The sequence below is a fragment of the Micropterus salmoides genome, unplaced genomic scaffold, assembly GCF_014851395.1.
Source record: "Micropterus salmoides isolate LMB-PRFRI ecotype aquatic unplaced genomic scaffold, ASM1485139v1 Ms_hic_scaffold_21, whole genome shotgun sequence".
NCBI lineage: Eukaryota > Metazoa > Chordata > Actinopteri > Centrarchiformes > Centrarchidae > Micropterus > Micropterus salmoides.
This window is the reverse complement of record NW_024041262.1, coordinates 21,869,430-21,895,448: the sequence shown is the minus strand read 5'-3', so window position 1 is coordinate 21,895,448 and position 26,019 is coordinate 21,869,430. Positions and strand designations below refer to the sequence as shown.

The window sequence follows — 26,019 nt, the reverse complement described above, 5'->3', positions numbered from 1 at the left end:
TTGCAGAATAAACACACATCTCGGTTGTCAAAATAATAAGCCACTCTTGATAAGATGTTAATACCTCAGCCATTTTTATTTCTTAAACATAAGAAGGGACTTCTCCAAGGTAAGAAAACAACACTACAATTTAAAATCAAGTGCACTTCAACAATATCTCATTCTCTAAGGGAGCTATCCCTTCCTACTGTGTGAAGTGAGATACACAAACTAAAAGAAAAAAATATCTAAAGATTCAATCTTCACTGTAAGGCTTTGGGTGGGGTGCTGTGTCGTTACCGATGTTATGCGTTCATTGAGATGTCAGTGTTGGTGACAGAACATATATGTGGATATACCCATAAACAGACATTCTAACATCACAACCTCTGTAACATCTGTACATTAACAGAAATGCAACTATGTGACAAGATAAGACGTCGACTGTGTAATGGACTCTGGGAAGAGTCAGGCAGTGGGCTTGTTTGTGCTAAAACTGCTATAAGCCGTTCATCAGAATGGGAGCAAGAAGAAGGTGACAGCTCTGGTGTCGGCACCTTACCTGGGCCAAACAGTATTTGTAAGTCATTTCCAGTGTTTATTCGAACGCTCTCAACAGTACCAGATGGATGGAGTTTATTGCATTGTGGATAATTCAGATAAGTTCAGCCAGATGAGTTTCCATGATGTAAGATATCAACTGTCAGTCACAGACGGTTTAAACGTCTCAGGTTTTTTGCGTACTGCTCCGCAGATGGCTGATTTACGCCACATGGGATTGTAAACTTGAACAAAAATCAATTCAATGTACGTTTCTATGAAAAAAACTACCTGGCTCTCTCTGAATGATTCAACAATCCTCCCTTCCACTCTGGTAACTTGTATGGTTTTCAACAAACACTATGAATGAACTACATTTACCAACTAATCCAGGTCTGACTAGGATTATATGTGACTCCACAACATGGATAATGACATGCTGTATTTAGCCAAATTTAGCCCAAGTAGGTCACAATCACACTTTCATGGACTTTTTAGTTTCCTACTGTACAAAAAGAAAAACATATTTAACCTCTAATCTTCTTATATCCTTGTAACTGGACAAATTGAAACAAAAATGAACTTTGAGGTAATGAAATCAGACACAATGTTTCATCTGTAATTTCAACTCTCTATATCCAATATCAAACAATGTCCTATCTATATAGTAGGCCAGTTAAGACATTAAAATGCAGCAATTCACAACTGCCTTAGTGCGTGTTACATACTCAGTATATATAACAATATGCATTAATGGCATTTCACGTTTAACATTCTCAATAACACATAATGTACTGTACCTGGATTATAACACACAAAATGATGCTGGTACATTGTTAAACAAAGGAAACTGCTTAGTCTTGACATTACAGGGTTTCACATTTAGGACAAAAATATTTTTGTTTTGTTTTTTTGTGGTTGGATTTGAACTATTTATCATGTCATAAGCTAGAAACACCATCAATCATTAGCAGTTTAAAAAAGATTTTAACAAGATTTGTTCAGCAGCAGGTGGCAGTGTTTATCTGTTACTCTATGCATAAGAGAGTGTGAAGCCAGCAGTGTAGCCATCATAGAAGCTTTCTTTTTATGCAAACTTTAGTGTATCTTTGCTTCACCCAAAAAGGGAGTGTTTACAATTTTGTGTAAATAGTGGCTACAAAAGGTGACAGAAAACTTCTATCATGGCTAGTTTGGCTACCACAGAGTGTTTATCAAACCCTATTGTGGGAGCCTTAATCCAAAACTGTCATGATTTAATCAGTAAGCAGGTTGGTGCAGGCAGTTGATGCTATAAAGTACATACCCTCATCCTGGACCAATATGAAGAATTTGACCCCAATAATTCTCAAATTTAAACATATGCGGTATGTAAAAGAAATACTGAATTGTGTAGAGTTAGTTGTTGCTTTTTGTGTATTCAGAAGGAGGGCAGTATTGTAGAGCAGATGCTAATATTTGTATGCGTGAAACCCCAGTCCATGTAAATGACAAACAATTCTATCATAAACATTTAGAAATGGCTTTTGTTCAATACAATATGGTCACTTGGCACAGTCAGTCTTGGTGTGAAATGTATTTGTGTGAGCATTTCTCTCTGCCTGTAGACTAACGAAAACTAAAGTTATGGTCTATTCAATAGGGCATTGTTGTGTGGTTTGGGGTTCATGACGAGAAGGTGGGAAAATGCAGCGTACCACACACGCCACATTATACTTGAAAATGGTCTCAAATTTGAGCTTTACAGATCTGAAACATTTTCAAGTGTATGAGATGAGTGTATTGGAGTAGACAGAAACATGTGTATGAACCAGCACTGAGACCATCACTGGGAGCCAGAATCAGTGCAACCTTGTGACGTCACCCACGAGAGACATCACAACTGCACTCATGTTCTCACTATTCTCTCTATTGCCTTCTCTGACTTGTTCTCCTGGCCAATAATGAATCAGAGGCTACAACTACACTTGACATTTCAATGCATGTCCGAGTTTTTATTTAAAAATTGGATTTTATGAGATCAAATTGCTAACACATGGCCTAAAATGGCCTCTTCTGGCTGTATTTATTTCTTAGTCTGATAAACTCGCAACTGGCTGGGTTGCTTCCCAGTAATGGAAAACTAAAATACTACATACATAGTAAAACTCAAGGGAAGCAACTAATTTAATAATTATTTTCATTATTGATTGATCCAAACACTATTTCCTAATGGATTGCTTGTTCGGTCTAAAAATAGTGACAATGATCATCACCATTTGCGCGAGCCAACTGTGATGTCTTACAACAGTCTTTTTGTTTGACTAATAGAGGCAAAACACAAAAATATTCAATTTAAGGCAGCAAATCTGCATGTATAAGGAACTGGAACCATTAAATGTTTGGCAAGTTACTTTTTACGTTTAGTCAAATTTTCTGTCGATCAACTAGCCGATGTGAGCAAGATACATTTTATTTTACATCTTTCTACAAGAGAAAATAACTAGGTTGGCTTAAGCTCACTTGTCTGATGGTCAAGTTTGTAAAACACTTGATGATATGCCCTTATCATAGATAGTTCAGAGAAAATAAAAAAACTTTATCAAATAAATTGCCTGGAGGTGGCGCAAATGTTAAACAAATCCTCTTTTCGGGAGATTGTTACCATGGAAACATAGAGTTAGCCTGACTAACTTTTTAGGCTTAAAACGGGTTAGTCTTTCTTTGTGAAACTGTCTTGCTTACATTCCACTAATCTAAAACTAAAATGAAGGCTAGCCTAACATTACAGACCCGTGGTTGAGCAATGACTGAACAGCTCCCCCTAGTGGACCCTGCGAAATGGGAATTTTGTTTGTGAGCGAGTTATAAGTCAATTCCATGGAGTGTTTTGCATCTAAAAACAATGTATTGAAATGGAAAGTGTAGCTGGAGAATCAATTCATTGTCATCCAAACAAACCCAGATATTAATTTGATATATAACAGAAAACTTTCAACTCCTTTTGAGAAAGTAAATATTTCGAAGCTCCAAATATACGGGTGATGGGACTGAATATATCCTAGGACATGATGACATGTATGCAGTAAAGTCATATGCAGGATAATCCATATCCATCTTATGCTGCCACCTGCATCTTGCTGTATATTATAAATAAATTTGCACTACCATGGAAACTTGCAACTGTTCAAAACACTAGTAAACACGATGATTACATGCCTCAGAATTCCAGCTAAGCTTGGAAAAACCCTGCTATCATAAGCAACTTTTGCACAATTGCGATAAGAAATATCACAATTAAAACATGTACATCACAAACTGACAATGAATGTACATGTAAACAACTGTGGAACAGAAAGAATGGAGGAGCTATTCTGTGATGTCATATACAAATATAACATGATATATAAAGGACTTAAGACATACTGACGATATCTACACGTTATAGACACATTGCTCATACATTCATATATGTCAACACTTAAATATGTATATACAGTATACATGTATATATTCATATGTATACAGATATATCAAAGGAGGAATAAATAGTGCCATTAATGAGGTGAGACAACCTAGTTTCCATTTTCCTCTCTAGTGAGACAACTATTCTCCTGGATTCATGCTAACATGCCCCAGGCCATTTGTTCACGAGAAATATGCAATCTGATGTGTGGGACATAATGGTTGAACTACAGACACTCCTGACTTTCCATCTGTCTACACCCCCTCATTCTCACACTTTCATGGGCATTTGTCTCATAGAACAGCTCCGTCTCTCTTGAGGAGTGACCTGGTGCAGGTTTTAAAAGCACTCCCATCGCTGTCCTTCCTGGCACTAGGTCTAGTTTACAGTATTATGCCCAGTAATAACTACAGTGTCTTTCAAAATGTATTGTTGAACTACTGTTGCCTATATGTAATAACTACAGCCTGAATAGTCATATTTAGATGTGATTACATTCTATATATCTGATGGGGTATTGACATATATTGCAATGCTTTAGTACATACAACCAAAAAAGGCTTTGTGATTTGACCCTGTGTGTGCATAAAGTCAGGCATGATAAATTACTGTATGACACACACACTTTGGAGTGAGACAAGTGACATGTAGTGTATGGACCTCTGACAAACTGTGTTGATGAAACAGTGTAACTGAATACTGGCCGAATGGCTGTGTCAGGGAATTGGCAGTGGACAACTCTCTGGCGTGATGACTGGAACCTTCTTTTGAAAGTGGGTGGCATCCTTCCCTGGTGATGCATTTGACAGGCCTCTAGTTTGAAAGCGGTAAAAACTTTAACACCCCTATGCTACTGAAGATTTTGATAATGAGGTGTGTTACAAATACTCTGCTAAAAGTATTAACTAATATTAAAACAACTGATGACGTCCACACTAAGCAGGCTAAATTTCTTTCCATTTTAGCCTTCTGTCCACACTAATTTGGCGTTTTTCTCATTTGAAATCAGAGCTTTCTGAAAATGGACTCCAGAGTGGATGAATCTGAAAACTGCATTTTAGTGTGGATGAGGAATACCTACTGAGCTTGGTAATAAATGGCTTAAGTCTGTCCAGAGAGTTGGGGACTGTGTAAAAAAGCACTTTCTGTCACTTTTAACCTGCTCTGACACATAGCACAGCAACTAAAAATCATTTTCACTATTGATTCATATGCCAATTATTTTTTCAATTAATAATTTTTTTGTATAAAATGTCACAAAATAGTGGTAAATGCCATGGCATGAAATCCTCAGATTTACCATTATTGAGTGTATTTTCGCTTGAAAAACAATGAAAACAATTAATCAATTACCAGCTGACACAGCTCTCCTGACCAGATGTTGGCTGTGATGCTCAGTTTGGTTGCCTGCTGAATAAAAGACGAGGAAGAAGAGATTTAGTGGGAGCGGAGATCTCAAAAGCGATGACGGACGACATTTTGCCATGTAAACAACATTTTTAAAATAGCGGGCTTAGTGTGGGCATTGGCAAATTTGAATGAAAAAAAAACCCAGGAGCATATGATTCATTTGAGAAAACACCCTTGCTAAAACAAAAACCATACTATGTATACTTTAGGAGATAGTAAATCGATAACACAACTTTGATGATACTGCATGTATAACTATTTAACACTAGTGAGTGACAGAAATGTCATGAGGTGAATACTGAAACATTATAGTGATTACAAAGATAACTTAATAAAAGAACTGAAAATAAGTTAAGGTCTAACAATGTCTATTTAAGTAGCAGCAGTTTCAGCACTCGGCCAGTGTCCACATGCATTCAGGCACGGTACGGAGTCTCCCGCATTTTGGCAATGCTCGTAACCCAACAAACAATCAATGTAGTTACACGTGTAAAACAGAAGAATATAGATTTTAAGAGACTATGTAAAATTACCAACTAAACTCTGGAAATATTTGACATTTCTTATTAAGGGTATAATAATTACCTCTAACACACTGAAACTGAACCAGCAGATTGTGTTTAGATTAAAAATGTCTATCTTATTCAGATGATGGAAGTCGGCTACAGGTTACTGATGGTCAATAAAATTAAATTTTGACAGTCCTGTTCTCATCTCCTGCTGCCTTCATACAACAGAAAATTGTAATGACTTCAAATGAATGTCATTCTTACTATTTCTAACGCAACAGGAATTTGAATTTGTAAACAAGCCACTTTAGAAATTAAATACTGTAAATGAGCTGATTTGACCTTTTCTGCTTTTAAAGAGGATATTCTTTTAATAATAGCTCGAACTTTGCCATTGTTGAAGCCAGTTTTAGTGATCCCGCCAGCTTTAGTGACCGACAAATGTAATGCTAGCGCCGTCAAACTAGAGGCCAGAGTCAAGGATGCTGATTGAAATGCTACACAGAGCTACAGCTGGCATTTGAGTGTGAGTGTTTGTGCATTAAATATCTGTCCCCACAGGTAGAAGAGAAGAGAATTAAGGGTTGAGTGGGCAAACAAAACTGTGAGGGGCTTTTTCAGTTTTCATGGAATGTTTGGGATTTTGCTCCATCCATTCACATATCGCTCTCTGTGTAACATACCGGACTTATTGTGTCTGCAGGTTGCAGCCACATGCATGTGTGGCCCTCTGGACTTATATCTAAGAGTTCATTTGAAATTTATAGTAGTACTCCTGCTGGCGGAGACATCGCTGACGTTCCCGGCAGTGGAAAACTATGGAATGATTGTGCTATAATCTTCTATTTAAGGAAATCTTAAAAATCAGGGCGAAGTTGTTACCTTCTCAACCTCCGGGAATTGAAGGAATGCTTTAAGTAGCTCAATTCAGAAATCTAGAGCTTTTGGGTACTAGCAGCAAGACATCTGCACATCTGTGTGGTGTAGAGTTAAAAAAGGGGGATGAGGGGTTTGTTTGTTTGTTAAGTATTTTAGATCACACTTGTAGAAGCAGGCAGAGGACTGACAAATTTCCCCTTACAGTGCAGCAGTGACAGATGTGAACTGGATATTGGAAAGAAAACAGCATGTACGTGTGTGAGACGGAGTGTGTGCATGAGGAATAATTATCTACACAGATAAATGCATGTATGTTTTGTGTGTCAAATGGGTGCTGGTTTGGTCAGGGTGGGGTCAGTCTCTGAGAGCAACTGAAACCTGTAAAAGGCATGATGGGAGGATACAGCGCAGAAGGTCTCCTGCTTTCATTTGGTCTTTAGTTTGCCCACCTCCCCGTTCAGCTTGCCCTCCTTTGCCAGCTTCTCGTTAAGTTGGCACAGTTGGAGAAGGAAGCCGTCATTAGGACCAATTTCTCTCTTCTGTCTCACAGTGGCCACTGCCTGCCGGACATCCATTCTATGGCGCAGCATGAGGTAAGCAACTACCATGGTAGGGGAGCGGCTGTAGCCTTCTCTGCAGTGTACATATACCTTCCCTGGAGGATACAAATAGAGAAATAGAACAATAAGATGAGTATGCTGTACTTGGTGCAAGGCTTGTTTCACCAGAGTCACAAAAACATATGCCAGAGAGAAATGCTGAGTCTTATAAAACATTTTAAAGGAAGGGCTGGCAGTATTCTACAGTATCTATATTTTAATGTCAACAAATCCAACATAAACAATAAAAACAACAATGCGTTAACCCATCAATGACTTCTCTACCCTGTCTGTGGCTCTCAGCTCCAAGCCCATTGGTTCCTTCCAAAGATTCTTAAATCATTAAACAGCTGGGCCTTGTAGTTTTTAGCAAACATTACTCAAACAAGAGTTAATAGTAATTCGTTGGGGACTATTTGCAGCTGCGGATTAATACACAGTATTTACAGCTTCAGGATGGCGTATGTGGGATTATGTTACAGAGTGTAGTTTAAAAAACCACAATGTGTGTGTTTATTGTAATGAAGGAACATGTCACTCAGTGTAATGATGTGGCTCAGTGATGTGTTTTTTAATATTAATTAAATTAAGATATATCAGGGTCTGACTACATGGAAATACTGGTTAGCAGGATCAATTAATTGTTGACTATAAGACATATTGAAGAGAAATAATATAGATGTTTGAAGTTACAGTAGATTGATGTTAAACAATGTATATGTTATATGATATTTCTGTTGAATTGCATATTTTGATTCATGATGAAACGTTTTGTCTCTTTTTAAATTTAAAGTCACACTCAAACGGCAGTAAGTGCATCTTTAGCTCCTACAATGTGATGGGTTTCTGAGGGTTTCTCAAAAGTGTCTATGGCTAAGCAAATATGAAGAGATACCTTTATGTAACTGTAACATATTGCGATACGGAGCTGCTTAGCATTGGCATCCATGCACAACTACATCACTCGCATTGATATAAAAACACTCAAGAAAAGGTAGTTTCAGGGTTTTTTGACAGAAACTAAGGATAAAGGGATAACTCACATGATTATGACTTTGAAATTGTTTGTTTCATTTCACAGCACATTTAAAGGACCAAACAGAAAAAAACATACAGGATTTCTGCTTTATAGTTGTTGTTTTTTCTGGCTGAACAAGAAAAAATGGAGAGGAGGAAGACAAATGAGGAAAGAAAGAAGAAACAATTTAAACAAAGAAGAGTAAAAGGGTTGAGGAACATATGCTGTGATCAAACTTGCCTAGCAAAGCATCTTCTGTGCCAGGAGATGCAAATACAAGACCTGACCTCTGCTGCAGACTCGGCAAAGTCAATCATCTTCACTGCATCCGCATCCTACAGCGAACCCACATCCTGCATATAATCTGTGCTATCTATGTGTGCACATAATACATGTATGTTCTCTGTACTGAATTTGTATTTTTATCGCTATGTATCTGTGTCTCTTAAATGCGTAAATCATGACTTGTTTGTTTGTCTCTATCTGACTTACACTTTCATTAGTGACTGGCCAAAACCCACGAGGAATCTAGCTTGGCAACGTTTGCAGAGCAGCTGATGTGCCGGGCTCAGGTCAGATCTGCAGATTCTGCACTTTATTTGAAACCCAACACCTCTCTCTGTCCCTCACCCCAGTATTATCCCCAATTCTCTCCTCTCCTCTGTTGTATAATCTCCTTCTATCCTCTCCTCCTCTATACTCAACCCAGAACAGCCTGCTGCCAATGAAATTACCTCTTCAATACCTAATCACCCTGCCTGCCACAGATCAATGTTGATTCTACTGTATCCTCTTGTTAGACACGCAGAATCTCTGGCTCACCACTCATTTTTTCACTCCATCGCTCACTCGCTAGCAGGGCTGTCACTTATAATTCAAAATAAGAATTTTCAGACAAATGTGGAAGAAAATTACAAATTCAAAATGTACAATTTATAAACGCAAAACCCAGCTTAAAGTAGTTTGCCTTGTGGTCCAGCAGATGGCACATTTCATATCAGCGTGATTTATCGCATGCCCTAACATCAGTATACCAAGAGTGTCTCTAGAGGGGTGGCATTGGGTGGCACGTGCCACTTGTGAAATCTGATAGGCCACCCTAGGGGCTACCTCAATTTCCTAAAGTGTGACTAGTTATGTGCGCCAGTACAGTCAAAGGTGTCACCTTAGATCGAAACGTACCTTTCAAGTGTCTTAAGACTAGGGTTGGGTTTCGTTTAAAATTTTATGATACCAGTACCAAACCCAGTACCCTTAAAGTGATACCAATACCAATTGAGTACTTCACCTGATTGGTAGCAAATTATTATTTATTTTTATTGTTGGACAAGCAAGGTTATCTATTTTATTTTTTTCTTGTTTCAAATAACTGCTACATAAAAAGTACTGGGAAATTGTATCACATCGCTCCCCATCTAATTAGGTCATCCTCACTGGTAGTATTAGCCTATAGCCAAAGGGGAAAGACTATAGCTTGTGAGTTATTTTATATTTGAATGAGAGAGGAGTGAAATAGTTTAGTGACCAAATAAGTTGTGGGAAACGAATTTAAGGTATTGTTGTGATAATTGTGTTGAAAGTAAACAACGGAAGATTATTTTATTAACTTTCGATCAATAAACTGAACTGAAAGATCTCCGCGAGTGCTTTTTCCTTTAGTGGTGAGCCGCAAACCTCCGAAAATACAACAGTCACAAGAATAAAACGAGAAAGAAGTTTAAACAAGTCACTAAACTACAAAGATAGCTGTTGCGCCACGAAAGCATTTATTGATGTAATGGAACGCAGCGATCGATCAGTGACAAGTGATGTGAATAGCAAATAAAAATGTACAGAGAAGTGTTAAATGATACCAGAAGATGAAACCAAGGGAAAGCCAAGCTTGTGGTGATAAACTTGCAACAGTGACGAACATGCCTGAGACGCAGCCAAAGGAGAGCGGCTGTTAAAATCACCCTTAGACTCTGTGGCACATAAGGAGAAAAAAAAGAGTGCTCTTCTCTTTCTTTCGGTGTGTTGCTTGCTTGTTTGGCTGCACTACTCCATACCGACATCACAGGTAAAACAACTAATTAATCGCCTTTCGCAGTATTTAGAGTAGTCAGTGAGTTAAGCCCCTTATTCTGTCTCTGTCTGACACTTGGTATCATTAACAATAGTAATAATACAATAACATGAAACACTTTACATGCAAACTCTTTAGTGATGTATTATTCTACAATATGTTACATCTAAATGAGGTTTAAATATTTAATTCATCTTTGATTCTATGTTAAAAAAAGTGCAACAGTTACAGTTACAATAACCATTACCCACAATAACTAATTAACTGTAACTGTTCCAGCCACACAGAAGATTATGCCAGCTAGTGAAGTGACAGCAGCTGAGAAATTATGGCAATATGGCGTTAAGAACAGAAAAGCGGCTTTCAGACGCAAAATTTGGCAGCAGAGACACCAGAGTGGAGCCCATTTGTTTTGAGATGCTAGAGCTCTAGTGCAGCATTTGGAGGCAGTGAAAGTCACATGCAGCTCCTTTAATTAGCTACAGCTGAGTAAATCTAACAGTGACATTGTTCATTAGAGCTTCTGGTCACAGACTAAACCTAAAATCCTACAGGTTGGTAAGTTACTGTTAAACTATGTAAGTTATAATTAAATTTGCAGCTCTAGCTTTTTGAAAATCACAATTTGTAGAATTGAACTGAGATTTTAAACGAGGCTCTGTAGAGTCATGTGATACCTCTGTGGGTTCATCACTGACACCTTTCAACTTACACATAGCGATTTGATCCACTGTGAATATAAAAATTATTGATTAGTGCAATGTGCTGGTAATTCTATTGAGTTTCTACTTAATATTCAGATAAAAGTATGCAGCCTGTAAACATGACCATTGACTACTCATACAGTAACCTCATGTCTTCATTATGGCAGACAGGAGCAATGCACAGATGCAGTTCCTCATTAAAATCCTGGATCCAAGACCTTTCCACAGTTTGTAGCTAGGGGTCACAAAATGTCAAAGATAATTTTGCACATAGCACAAGTAAGACACTTCTTCCTAGTTCTGCTCCTTTATCTCTCCTTCACAGTCCTGGTTACAGTAGCTCTTCACTCCTGATTTACTACAGTGTTGGTAGACCTTTGCCAAACTGCCTGTGAATTAAGATGCCCGTCTATGTCAAGGCTGACGATAAATGTATCCCATAAAACACAAGGTTAAGCACACTAATTAAACACATCCCTCATGTGCGGTGATGAATTAACTAAATTTAGTTGTAGCTTTGGGAGAGCGGGGGGAGAGATCTTTTTGGTCGGGGAGGGCTGAGGCCTCCTGGGATGGATTGTTTCTTCACTCTAGTCTAAATAGTCAGCTTTCAACACGTGAAATATTAAAATTCACCTGACTAATTAGCTATATCAAGTGGCTAATTTAATCCATTTTGACCATTTGTCATACACCATTTCATTACAGTTACCCAGTCCAAAAGTTTTGCGTCACCTGTTTAATAAATGAGGTGAATTGGGCTTTGGTGCTACAGGTATGTTATGTGTGGAACATTTTGACGGTGTTGATGTCCAGGGACATGATCTGATAATGGAATATGGAGCAGGGCTCAGGAGTGTCAGATTTAGCCTGAGATGCTTAGGGCTGTCATGACTATCTTCTGTCTTCACTTAAAATCCCCTCAATGAAGTCTATTGAGATTTAACCATTAAAATATGCCTTTGATTTTATATCCTTTGCTGCACATAGGAACTTGTTTTTATGTCTTAACTTATAGAAACAAGTTACTTTCATGTGGGAGCTACTGAAGTGAGAAAGACAATGTGTTTTCCTTTGATCTCTTCTACCTTTCAAGGATTTTAAGACATAATTTATCAATTCTCTGTTATGTGCATCTGAACGTTTTGATCACAGGTCATATTACATTTCCTGCCAATATCTGCCAATAACATTTTCATGGTAATTTTGGCCGTACTGACACTGACATTATTACTGTATATAGTCTACTGTCTAACAGTTGAGTTTGCCAGTTATACTTTGAGAGTGATGCTTTGTGAAGATGCACAAAAATTCAGCTTTATTAAAACCTTTTTCTGATTCATTTTAACTGATTTCAACTTTTAGCTAAACTTTTCCAAAAGGCTGCAATCCCTGTTATTGTGACTGTGGTGGAGAAACATTGTAAAATGAGTGCAGCAAAACAATTTGTGAGCACAACAATGACTAATCATCATAAGTTGATATGGAGAACAGTTGCTTATTTCCACAACCAGCTGTTACCAAGCAAGTGTATCATTCATTTAGATCAATGTTTCTGAGCACTTGGCCAACTTAAGTGCAATATTCGCTCTCCTTTTAGCTCTGTTTCTCCACCAAATCCTTGCTTTTTAGCTACTAACATTAAATTCTCCAGTTTTGTTCACCTGCTACACAACACTAGCTTCGTCTGCCCTCTGGTGCTGAGCAGGCAGTGAACAGTTTTGGGTTTTTTTGCTTAAAAAAGGAAAATTATGGTATGAGAGCGATGAGAGTGAAATAAAACAGAAAAGTGCGGGAAAATAAAGAGAACTGAAAGACGTTAACTGAAAGATGCTAAAATGGTCTGTAGCACTCAGGGGAACTGCAATCACGTGACAATTCTCTGTGGGTTCATTATGAGCAATAACATAACAAATTGTCATGTGAACCAATGTTAATATAAAAATATTTATTATATCAACTTTTAGAATTTAGCTCATTAGCCCAATTAAGTGAGCAATAACACACCCCGAAACAGAAAAGGGCATAATAGATTGAAATTCATTGGGGGCTGGAGCTGAGCTTAAAATTTCCACATATTATACCTCACAGCTAAAAATAAACTCACCTTTGCCATTATTGTGCGATAGGGCCTTGTCAATAAAATCAGCCCCTTCCTCAAAGAAGGCACTGAGGTGGAACTGCACGGTGTCATTGGCCTGGATACCATGGTAGGTGATGCCCGTGCCGGCGTAGAACTCCGCACTGGTGTTGACATGCATGAAGGAGGTGCCCTCTGCCACATTGAGGACGTGTGTTACTCCAAGTTTCTGCAGACGCATTGCATTCTGGGCTACAAACCTGGGTGGGTAGGATGAAATTCAGTATCAGAGTGGAAAAATACATTAATTTTAAATCGTTTATTAAGTTGCTGAAGTCTGTGACAAGTCTGCTGCACTGAAACAAAGTTTGTACACTAGTAAAAAATTGTGCCTCTGTTGATGGTAATAAAAACTTTTTGTGCCCTCACATCACAAAATTATTAGTTTACAGCAGACATCTAAGACAAATAACAGCACTAATAATAACACCTGACAGATACAGCAAGGGAGTGTGTCAGCACAATTTATTTTAAAGTGATATGTTGACAATGTGGGTTGCATCTTTTACGACAACTCTGCATACGTTTTAGTGAACACTGTGCTGGCAGTACTACTTGACACACAGCCAAATACTGTATATCTGCAGGGAGGTGTAAAAGATGTTCTGCAAGTACTCAAATGTGTCTTTTGTTGCATGTCATTCCAAAGTGAGTACTAAAAGTCAGCAAGGATGATGACTTTATTGATTATAGCTTTTATTAATCCAAAAAAATTAAAAAGAAAGAAAGAAAAAAAGAAAAATAGAAAAGCTGTAAAGAAAAATGTAATGTAAAAGTAATCTTATTGTGTAAAACTTTTCTTTTCCTACTGGACATGTCAAAATGTCCCCTGTGCCTATTAAAGTGATAAAGGTGTTAATTCTCTTGCCTTAACATTAAAAAAAAGAAAAGCTGTCTACACCACACAGTCCTACGAGGTCCAATCACATTTATTAACACCTGTGTGGGTGGACCATATGAGTGTAGGCCTGTCTGAATAAATTAATTACATTTACAATGATAAGAAGCTTAATAGACAATTAAGTAGAAGCACAGTGAGCATACGTACCATAGAGATGTTGACCATCTATCCGCTGGACCAGAAAGCTACAAGAACTACAATGGATGCATACACTCATGTGGCATTATGATAGCAAAACTGTTTCTGCATGCCCAAGTGCTTAAGAGGAAAGTATGGTGCTCTAAAATAAAGTAACAATAGTCAGGAACAGGCAGGAAGTGTGAAGAGTAAGGCAGAGGACAGAAACAGGGGAGCAATGTAAGTAGGAGAAAGAGAAAGACAAAACCAATTAACTTTTTCTTCTTTTCACTTCAAGCAGGACTAGAGACTGAAAGAGATGGCTATAGGGCTTCATCTTGATCTCTTTATTCTCAGCCAGCTTTACCTCCATCTTCATCTACTCAACTTCCAGGAAACAGTGTATCCACTCCTGTTCCACTCTTCTTTGTTTGTAAGAACTACAATACTGCACATTAGGCCTACAGAGAGCAAACAAACCAACACAGCTAACAAACCGTAGCAAAGCAATACAGGGTTTTGGCTGCTCCGGCCTGCCTGGCTCAATGCCTCTGTCCACTGACACGATCCAACCTGGCCAAAGGCCCTGCCCATTGATTCTAGATAAAATGCATATGTTACATTAAAGTTTTATTGAACATTTAGTGTCACCAATTAGCTGTACAGAATTTATGTTTAAATAACAAAAACTGCGCCATGTTGCTGCTATACAGCTAACAGAAACACTATTTAATGCTTAAAAAACTAGGAGCTGAGTTATTTCATAAAGATGCACAAAACTGGAATTATACCTAAGTTGTGATGACTCATACAATGCCAAATATATGGTATAAGCAACAAAATGTTCTTGTTTTAAATTCTATAGAAGCTGAAACTTTCTATTCCTTATTTGCTTTATTTTTATTCTGACTTAAGAATAATACATCTTCATTTAAGATGCTCACCCTGACAGCCCTGTGTGCTTACAGTCAATATGAGGCTGGTGAGGCGAGGCTAGGTGACCCTGGACAGCTCCCCAGAGGTGGTGGCTGCAAAGCCCCCTCTGCAAAGAACTAATAATAAAATCCTCCCTACCACCATTTTGCTTTACGGCCATAGGAGGAGAGATGAAGGAGGCCATCTGCTTGTGTGTCAGCTGCAGGGCAGAGACTCCTTCAGATGTGAGGACTCCAATCAGCTACGCAAGACATTCATATTATTCCACATTTAATTCAGAATATGTCTGGGTATATTTACATGTGAGCTTGTGTGCACATGATTGAGTAAATGCTTACATGTACAGTATGAGCACTTACAATGCAACAAAGGTACAGCCTGTTTCAAGCATGTGCATCTGTGTGTGTGGAACGAGAAGTGACTGTACTGAAGTACCTGAGCAGCACTGCCCAAGTTTACTGTACCTCCACAGAACACAATGCAGAGGCACACTAGGTTCAAGTGAGTTCACAGCCAATGGCTCTCTTCCTTTTTACCTGCCCTGTCCTCACCCTGGGATCTGCAGTTCCACAACATCCATTATTAAAGACCAGCTTCACAAAGAGCCAACGTGTTTCTGAGAGCAAACAACCACACCTTAAGTGTGTCCCTGAGCTGCACATGGTGGTTTCATAGTGCTGACTACGACTGATCTGAAATCAGTGTAAGAGGGTTTGAGTTCGGGAAAATACAGTCATAATCCATTTAGGGGATGGAAACATTTTACTGACTTGTTCAATAAAGTGCCAGAGACGAATCTTTTTTAAAGCTTTGTTGTATCACTGGAGTGGTACTGTTTTTTCCCATTGCCCTCTCATTCCCAGATGTCTTCTATTCATCTGTTTTGGATAATTTAATGCTTAGTCTCTAGGATTATCTTTTAGCAGAATGTATACCAGCAGTGGGTGATATGGATTAAAATTCTCTGTCACAGTACATAAACTTTGATATTGCAATTAAGATATATTTCAGCACAAAAATATTAAGAGATGCAGATGCTCCCATACATGGCAAAATGGTTTATGACCATCACAGTCTCCAAATCTCAACACAGTTGAATATCTATGTGAGATTTTGGCCTTTCTCTCAGGCATTTGGACTGAAAACATCCATCGGTTAAAACAATGCAAGGGGCTATGTTATGTCGAATTTTGTATGCCTGCCGAGAATTGCATGAATATGCAATAAAATTCTGCTTTTAAACGCTATACTGTTATTTGTGGGGTTCATCAATAGTGCTAAATGATCTGCATGTATTTAATGAACGTTAACAATTGTTAACATATTATTACACTTAGTAAAACTAGGCTACCATTTCTTGAGATTCAGCAAAAATATGTGGTGTTAACCACGTTCAAACAATGTGAACAGCAAAGTGTCTGAAAAGGACCTTAATAAGTGAATGCATAATTCGGTAAAACGGATGTTGTAGGCTACCTGACGAAATTTGCATCCACCTCTTTTCTCAGTATAACAGAGCATTACCTCCCGCGAGGTGTATGCAATTCATGGCAGGCATGCAGAATGCGGCACAGCACCTGCGCTGCAAAATGTCACTGACTTGACGTGGTAACTTCGACAGCTGTTTTCCAAGGTTAACATAGCTCTCCTTATTAGCTAGGGTCTTTACATGCTTGCTAATAACTGTTTTGAAAATGGGTCTCCAACATTGACAGCATTGTGTTGGACAGGTTTGTGCAGTGGTGTTTATGATACCAACCATTCAATTCACAAACGGATCTGTTGTCCGTGTTTGCGAGAGAGAGAGAAAGAGCGACTGGGGGTTGTATGTGTCATCCTCAAGCTCGGGTCCTCTACCAGAGCCCTGGGAGTTTGAGGGTTCTGCACAGTATCTTAGCTGTTCCTAGGACTGCACTCTTCTGGACAGAGACCTCTGATGTTTTTCCTGGAATCTGCTGTAGCCACACACACACTCAGTTTGGGGGTCACAGCCCCCAGTGCTCCGGTTACCACTGGCTCCACTGTTGCTCTTACTTTCCACATCTTTTCTAGCTCCTCTTTCAGCCCTTTGCATTTCTCAAGCTTCTCGTGTTCCTTCCTCTTGATGTTGCTGTCGCTTGGGATTTCCACATCTATCACTGCAGCCTTCTTCTGCTGTTGGTCGATCAATACGATGTCTGATTGGTTAGCCATCACCAGTTTGTCTAGCTAGCTGAACTGTGTCCGCCTCAATATGATTGTTTTAGTCAACCGAGGGTCAGTGGTCGTGGTGGTGGGCTAGTGAGCGTGTACAGGAAAAATTTTAAATGTCATCAAGTACACTGTGATGAATTTAACTCCTTTGAAGTTCTCACTCTTAAACTTGGAGGGCTGCAACCTATCATATTTGTTATAATTTATTGCCCCCCAAAACCGCCTGGAGGATTTTTATCAGAGCTTCCTGAATTTTTAGCTACTCTGGTTTTAAATTATGACAGAATTGTTCTTTGTGGCGATTTTAATATTCATGTTGATGACCCCACCAATGTTAATGCAACTGACTTTTTAAATATGGCCACTTCTTTTAACTTCAAAAAACATGTCAAAGGGCAAACGCATAACCGTGGTCATACACTGGACTTGGTTTTTACCCTGGGTGTCAGCATTTCCTCTGTGGAATTAGTGGACATGACCATATCTGACCACAGATGTATTGTTTTTAGCTGCGATTCGCCTGTTACTCATGCCGCCTCACCAAGCTCCGTGTGTTCTCGAATCTTTAATGAACAAAGTGTTTCAAAGTTTTGCGCATTCTTTCAGAGCCAAAGCCAACACCTGTCTGATTCCAACACCAACAATCTGGTCGATCAATTCAATCATATAGATCTGCTTGCAGGAAAGCAGAGCACAGATGGAAAAAATCCAGTCTCCGAGTCCATTACCTCAGTCTGAAGGATTTATTAATTAACTACAATAACATGGTTAAGGATGCGAGAACAAACTATTTTTCTGAACTCATTACTACACATAAACACAATCCCAGGTTTCTGTTTAAGACAGCTGGTAAACCCAACCCCTCCTTGTGCCTCAGCTGGAAGTAATGATGACTGTGAATTGTTTTTTATCTTATTTTACCAATAAGGTGGTGTCAATCAGAGCCTCTATTACCCCCAAGGAGGTCCCTCACCAGCAACAAGAGAGTTTTAACCAGTTTTATCCCATCAACTTGTCTGAGCTTTTAAAAACAGTATCACAAATGAGAGTGTCCTCCAGCCCACTTGATGTAATACCTACAAAGTTTTTACTAAAGTAATGGATTCTGTTGGGCCCCATTTGATCTCTGTTTTTAACTGCTCCCTATCTACTGGTTGTGTCCCTGATTATTTTAAAACGGCTTACGTGAACCCACTTTTAAAGAAACCTGGTTTAGGTCCCTCCCTCCCACAAAATTTTAGACCAATTTCAAAACTGCCTTTTATTGCAAAGATTCTAGAAAGAATTGTGTCCAAACAGCTGCTCACTGTACTGGAAAATAACAAAATATTTGAAAAGTTTCAATCTGGTTTCAGGAAGTACCACAGCACTGAGACTGCCCTGCTTAAAGTCACCAATGACCTTTTAATGTCTGCTGACGAAGGTATGTGCTCAGTCCTTGTACTCCTGGACCTTAGCGCTGCTTTTGACACCATTGATCACAACATCATGTTAGACAGACTGAGGCGCTGGGTGGGAATCTCTGGTACTGCCCTAGAATGGTTTTCATCCTACCTGTCAAATAGGAAGTTTTGCGTGTCTGTAAACAACTATGTCTCTTCGTTCTGCCCAGTTAAATATGGTGTGCCTCGGGGGTCGGTCTTAGGACCCATTTTGTTTTCCTTGTATCTGCTTCCCCTTGGACATATTATCCATAAACATGGTATTTCTTTTCATATTTATGCTGATGACACACAAATATACTTGCCCGTCAGATCCACAGACCCTGGAATGCTGAGTTCACTTAACAACTGCCTTTGCGAAGTTAAAAAATGGATGTCAAATAATTTCCTCCAGCTGAACTCAGACAAAACAGAAATCCTGGTCATTGGGTCCCAGCAGATGGCAAAACAAATACTGCCATCTGCTGGTTCCTTAGTAAATCACATTAAGCCTGTGGCAAAGAACCTTGGTGTTTGGTTTGATAGTAATTTAAATTTCGAGCAGCACACCACAAAGCTTGTTGAATCATGTTTTTATCAACTTAGAAATATAGCTAAAATTCGATCTATGTTAACTTTTAAGGACACCAAGACCATTTTACACGCCTTCATCTCATCACGCCTGGATTATTGCAACAGCCTTTTCACTTGTTTAACCCAAAAATCTACTGATCGACTCCAGACTGTCCAGAACTCAGCTGCCAGGCTTTTAACCAGAACAAAGAAATATGACCACATTACTCCTAATTTAGCTTCATTACACTGGCTCCCAGTATGTTTTAGAATTGACTTTAAAATTTTATTAATCACTTTTAAACCTCTTCATGTATTGACCCTACTTCATATATTTCTGACCTTTTAGTCCCATACGCACCAGCACGTACCTTGAGATCCTCGGGCAGAGGTCTGTTTGTCTGTTCCAGAGTCTCGACTGAAAACTAAAGGGGACAGAGCGTTTGCAGTCAGGGCCCCGAGGCTCTGGAACAGCCTGCCCGAGGAAATCAGGTCAGCTGAGTCAGTGAACTCCTTTAAGTCCCTTCTTAAAACATACTTTTATAGGAGAGCCTTTCCTGATCTTATTTAACTTTATTTTATCCCTTTTATTTTATTCTATTTTACTTATTTTATATTTATCTTAAACGTGTATTTTAGTCTTTTCAATGTTTTCTTGCTTTTATCTTGTATTGTTTTTGTATTATTGTCTTTACACTTGTTAAAGCACTTGTTTGTAACTTGTTTTTGAAAAGTGCACTACAAATAAAGATTATTATTATTATTATTACGTAGAGGAGGTGACTGATGGTTGTTCCACTTCAGAACCGGTCTCCATAGCCAGTCTTTGTGATGATCTGGCTGTGGGAGTTCAGGCCTATGCAGAACAGCAGCGGGGACAGTGCATCACCTTGGTATATGCCACACTTAATGGTGACTTGTGCAATTGGCTTTGAGTTGGCTTCCAGACTTGTCTTCTACAGCCCCATTGAGTTCTTGATGAAAGCTATTAGTGTCCTATTGATCTTGTACATTTCTAAGCATTCCAGTATCCATGTATGTAGCATTGAGGCGTAGGCTTTCTTATAGTCAATCCAGGCGGCGCACAGATTGGTCTGCCTGGTCTTGCAGTCTCGAGTGACTGCTCTATCAACCAGTAGCTGGTGCTTGGCTCCCCTGGTATTACTGTCCATTCCCTTCTGGGCCCTGTCCATGTATTGAGCCATGTGCTAAACTCATCTTAGCCGTTATGATGCCTGACAGGAGCTTCCATGTTGTGCAGAGGCAGGTTATTGGCCTGTAGCTGGATGGGATTGTTCCCTTCTGGGGATCCCTCACGATCAGGACTGTCCGTCCTTGGGTTAACCATTCTGGGTGGGTGCCATCCATCAGCAGTTGGTTCATTTGTGCTGCCAGGCGTTCATGGAGTGCAGTTAGTTTCTTCAGCCAGTAGGTGTGGATCATCTCAGGGCCTGGTGCTCTCCCATATGTTCTTCCAGTACTGTTCAGTCTCAGCCCTGGGTGGATCTGATCTTGTGTTATTACCCTGCCACTGAGAGTACACTTAAGATGGTTCGGAGAACATTCAGTTCATTCTCCTGGCTTCTGCTTCTCCCTTGTATCTCTTTAGGCGGGTAGCCAGAGCTGTAAGTCTTTGTTTGGCAGTCTCCAGAGCCTCAGGTATCTACAACTTGTTGTATTTCTTATGTAGCCCTTTCCTTGCACCTTTCTGTAGCTCTGAGAGCTGACTAACCTCTCTTCTTGTTGCCTTGATCTTGGCCTCTAGCCTTCTTCTCCATGGGGGGTAATGCTCTTTGTGGCTTGCGATGTTCATCTTATAGCCAAGCATCTCTAGGATCACTGTTGCTGTGGTGTACATCAGCTCATTGGTCTCGGTTATGGCTTTAGTAGGGATAGTATGTAGTGCTGCATTCACATCTTCTAGCAGTCTTTCAGAGGGTACTTTGTCACTTAGTCTTGGCAATCTTGGTCGTTGTACTTCGGGGTCCAGCTTGGTTATGATCTTCAATTGATCTTAGTCATCTGATGCAATGCTACATACACACACACACACACACACACACATACATACATGCATACGAGTGAAGAAGGATGTGATTTCCTGCCAGTGAAATGTCAGTAAACACCATGGGTTCAGTTCAGGACTAAATTAAATATTAGTCCTGAACTGAAAAAGTTCCTTATAGATCGGAGCCTAAAATGGGTCATAGGCCCAATTCCCTATGGAATCCCATGATAAGAGGCGTTGATGAATATTTTTTCAAGGACAAAGCTATCTTTTACTCATTTGAGTCTTGCACTGTAATCGAATAAGTGAATTGTGTGAAATGCACCACATATATACTGCGTTAATTAGTGCATTTTGTACTTTTATGTTTAAGTTGTAACAGGGTACAACTAATACGATGCATCAGCAGAAAGCATTAGTGGGTCCCAGTGGTGGAAACAGTGGACAAGGTGCAGGCTTTCATCAACAATCAATACCACCTCGCCCTGACTGAGCCATTTGTAATATCCTGTTACCTCACGCTGTCCTTTCAGCTTACTAATTACAATATCTATTTTAAATATGACACAATGCTGTCTAAGTATATTAAAGCCCAATCAATAAACAGTTGTCAGTTCATCATAGTTTCTTAATACTTACACTATGTTTTTCGGACCAGTTAAATAAATAATGCTACACAATAAATAGAAGGCTTGATGATTATGGATCGATACTGCTTCCATCAATCGGTGACTGGCCCTAAAAATCCTGGTCAAAGCCCCCTTAGTTAAGAGTACTTTAAATGTTTACTAAAGACTTTGTTCTTCATAATCAGTGAACATAATTTCTACAAAAGAAATCATAAAACTGAGAGCACATTAGAGTCTCTCTTTCAAGCCTACACTATTGTTTGATCAGCTTCAGCTAAGCACAAGTCTGCCAGCACTTTGTTTGGAGACTTGGCCGGACAGATTGGCATATTCAGATTGATTTTGTTGTAGCACTGAGGTACAGTAATGTGCTTGTATTCCATCCTGCTCGCCCTCCTCCACCACTCTCTTGGCAGTGACTGGAGCCAAATGATGGACTGCACAGAGACACTACATTTCTCAGGGGCAACCCTGAATCCGTTCTCTACCATGAATCCATAAAAGTGACATTAGGAGCTGCTCTGTAAAAGCTTATATTATATTACAGCACAGCAAAATATCTTTGATATTACATTTCCCGTAACAGTTTTTTCTTCACTGAGTGTTCCAACAAATTTGACATTTGATACCAGAAATTATTTCTGATAGGTATGCTATTTTAAGATTTTTTTAGATTTAATTGCAAGAAACCTGGAAGGGTGCAGACAATCTGCTGCCTAAAAAGACATTGTTGTACCCACTGTATCAAGATTCTTTGTTTGTTTGTTTGTTTGTTTGTTTATGTCATGTGTTTCTGTAAATAAAATAATAAAGAACACACTCAGCCCATTATTGCATTTATCCCATCAGTAGCCTATTGGCCTCAAAAATTTAGTATCGTGGAGTTATAGATCACATAAGTAAACAATGTTTGTTTGGGGTTTGAAACTGACTTATTTTTACTAATTTCTTATCAAAAATGTTAATAGATTATGTGAACAATACATCATTTGCAGCTAACATGATATGAATATCAGCTTCCAATTACTGTACACTAAGTGTAAGGAATAAAGACTGTTGTGTAGGCTTTTTATTTATCATGCGGGTGCATATATACCTACAATATACATATGCAATATACAATATGTCTCATTGAAATGTATTATGTACAGATGTGTACAGATCGTGTATTACACAATCTGTACACATCTGTGCAGGACGTAGCAGACACAGGCTTTACTGGAACGAGCTTTGAATTCCTAAAGAGTGGGCATGTTCATTACAAAGCCGATAGCATCTAGTCAACCAACAACCATGGATTTATGGTTCAGCCTCTGACATGTTTAATATACATACAATAAATGTGTGCTCAGCACCTTTCACAGAAATTATATCACACAGACAATATATTGGTATTAGCACACAGCATGTCTGATCTGTTACAAGAAACTGGAGTAATAAAATGTCATAAAAAACAGTGTTGACAAAGTTTGTCCATCACAGAGCAGTACATGTTCCAGTCAGTGCATCTTGGTCCCAATTCCTTTAAGAGCTGAAATGATTAGGGGATTTATCGATCAGTTGACTAGAAATAATTGTTAAGTATTTTCTGGGGTTTTTGTCTTATGTGAAAGTAAACTGAATATCCTTGGGTTTTGGATTGTTGGTCTGGTGAAACAAGCAATTTGAGGTTATAGGAAATTGTGATTATATTTTTTCTTACATTTTATAGTCTATAATAATGAATTGAATTGTTAGTTGCAGCCCTAAATCCTTTACAGTCCTTTACAGAGATCCTTATAAAAAAAATTTGTTTATGTAATATGTTCATGTTAAAAACCAACTAACTACCAGCTGATCATTAGCCAACAGTCCAAATCTGAATACAAAAAAACTAGACATTAAATCACCTTCAACCATTCATTGTTTTATAATGTTTCATATACCAATTAATCGTGAAAATTAGTAACAGCCTCAAAAATTACAGTATTGATTGGGCTGTATTGCTCAGCACCTTTCACAATGTGATAAGTGACCTTGGATATAAGGATGTAGAACTGCAACTAACGATTACTTTTAAAAATGATAAATCTGCCAAATATTATCTAGATAATTTGTTTGGCACATAAAAATGTCAGAAAATTGTGGAAACCAACAGTCCAAACCCCAAACATATTCAGTTTTACTAACTCATAAGACAAAAGAAAAGCAGAAAAAGCTCACAACTGAGAAGGTGAATAATGTAATATTTGACATCTTAGCTTTAAAAATAACTTTATTAATCAAGTATCAAAACAGTAGCAGATTAGTTTTCTGTTGAGAGACTCAATTAATCACTTAATTTTGTCCTCTCTAGAATATGAAAATTACCTTAGATCAGGTGTATTATCTCTAATGTAGGGGGACCTCTAAAACTACTAATTAAATACGAGTTATGTTGTGTTTTTGTCTCAACTCCAACATACATGGTTACAATTTGGGCCATAAAGGTGTATAATGCTTAAAAAGATTTCATTCATCAATTAATTTTACTCTTATTTAGGCTATTTAGTGCCAATTCACAACAGAAGTTTTCTCAATGCACTATTTATATAAAACGAGTCTAAACTGTACTCTTTGTAATATTATTTACAGAGACCCAACAATTCCCACCCTGAGCAAGCACTTGGCGACAGTGGCAATGAATAACTGCCTTTTAACAGGCAGAAACCTCAGCAGAATCTTTTCAAGGTGGCATGTGATTTCAGAATTTGGATTTCTTACAGTAAGCTTAATATAGACAAATTTGAGGGACATACAGTTTGACAACTCATTACATATTTATTGATCTGCAAATTAGATGCTCATCCTTGCTGCAGGACAAACAGTAGAGCTGTATTTGTGGTCTCCGGTTGTCGAGGTAGGTGTTCGCTGTAATGAGTTTAGCTTTAACTCACCACATTTCAGCTCATAACAACACCACATCCCCACTCTCTACTACAAGGCTGCAAAATTCACGTGCTCCCTCTTTGTTCTGCAGGAACCCACCAGACCGCCTGTTGTGTTTTTTCAGCAGGTCATGAATGAAAACAAGCCCCCTTTCTAGATGTGATGACTGCTGTGGCCCTGCAGCCCAGCTGGACGGAATGGGAGCGGCTCGATGAAGACGTGATTACATGGCAGTGACAATAATAATAGAGGTATTCATTGAGTAAAAAACGTCTCCATATTTGTGTGTGTGCGTCCTCAATCGGGGAGGGGGGGTTACTATGACTGTACGTGCTTTAAATGGGGGGAAAAAATCGATTACGCCTCCAAAATACGGATTATTATCATGTTATACTGTTACACAATATCCACCTGTCTGGCTGCTCAGGCTTGTTGACGCCGCTGGTACAGGCTGGGAGGCTATTTCGGGGACAACAGCACAATTTGTTGACAACAACAGGCTGTCGCTTTGTCCACGGTGATAGCGGGGACACCAAAATAACAAGCCCGCCCTGCGTGCGTGCTGCCCGGCATGCGACACTGTTGTCATTGTCGTGTCTGGTCGGAGCGTCTCAAAATAACCTGTCCCACCTGTCAGTGTCACCGACAGCATAATAATAATAATTCAGAGGAAGTGATAAATGACTCACGCGTTACCGATGTATATTCTCGGGAAGACCTCGTTAAAGTGTTGTGTGGGTAAGCTGTAAAAGCCGCTGCCGTTGGACAGGAGCTCGTTGAGTTGTTGGACGGTAACCTCGCCGCCTGGAACCGGGACTTCAGCCGGTGGTGGTTGTTGCTGCTGCTGCTGCTGCTGTTTTGTGGGACTCAGGTGTTTCTTCATGGCGCTTCTTCTCCCAAAACTACTGTTACATTACAGTCAACTCCAGACTCGTGAGAACATTCCGGTTATTTATCTGCATTTTACCCTCGCACGTGCGTCGTGCGCGCGGCGTCTTCTTGTCTACAAAGGTGTCTGATGAAGCGTGAGCTCTACAGTTTTCCTC

At 39.1% G+C, this 26,019-nt stretch overlaps 1 protein-coding gene across 1 annotated transcript; it reads right to left on the bottom strand.

Annotated features, from left to right (window-relative positions):
• Window positions 1-50: 50 nt before the first annotated feature.
• On the bottom strand, window positions 51-26,019 carry dusp3a (dual specificity phosphatase 3a). The gene is made up of 3 exons (XM_038736282.1): window positions 25,663-26,019; window positions 13,256-13,488; window positions 51-7,417 (listed from the first exon to the last, which is right to left on the bottom strand). The coding sequence occupies exons 1-3, from the start codon at window positions 25,854-25,856 to the stop codon at window positions 7,188-7,190; spliced, it is 657 nt and encodes a 218-aa protein (XP_038592210.1). The 5' UTR covers window positions 25,857-26,019; the 3' UTR covers window positions 51-7,187.

Bases quoted from the DNA above. Each gene is read 5' to 3' on its own strand.
- dusp3a (XM_038736282.1), bottom strand. From the start codon at position 25,856: ATGAAGAAACACCTGAGTCCCACAAAACAGCAGCAGCAGCAGCAGCAA. The intron at 13,489-25,662 runs GTGAGTCATTTA...CTACCCACCCAG, and splicing joins AGAATATACATCGGTAACGC to GTTTGTAGCCCAGAATGCAA. The intron at 7,418-13,255 runs GTGAGTTTATTT...TGTATCCTCCAG, and splicing joins ATCGCACAATAATGGCAAAG to GGAAGGTATATGTACACTGC.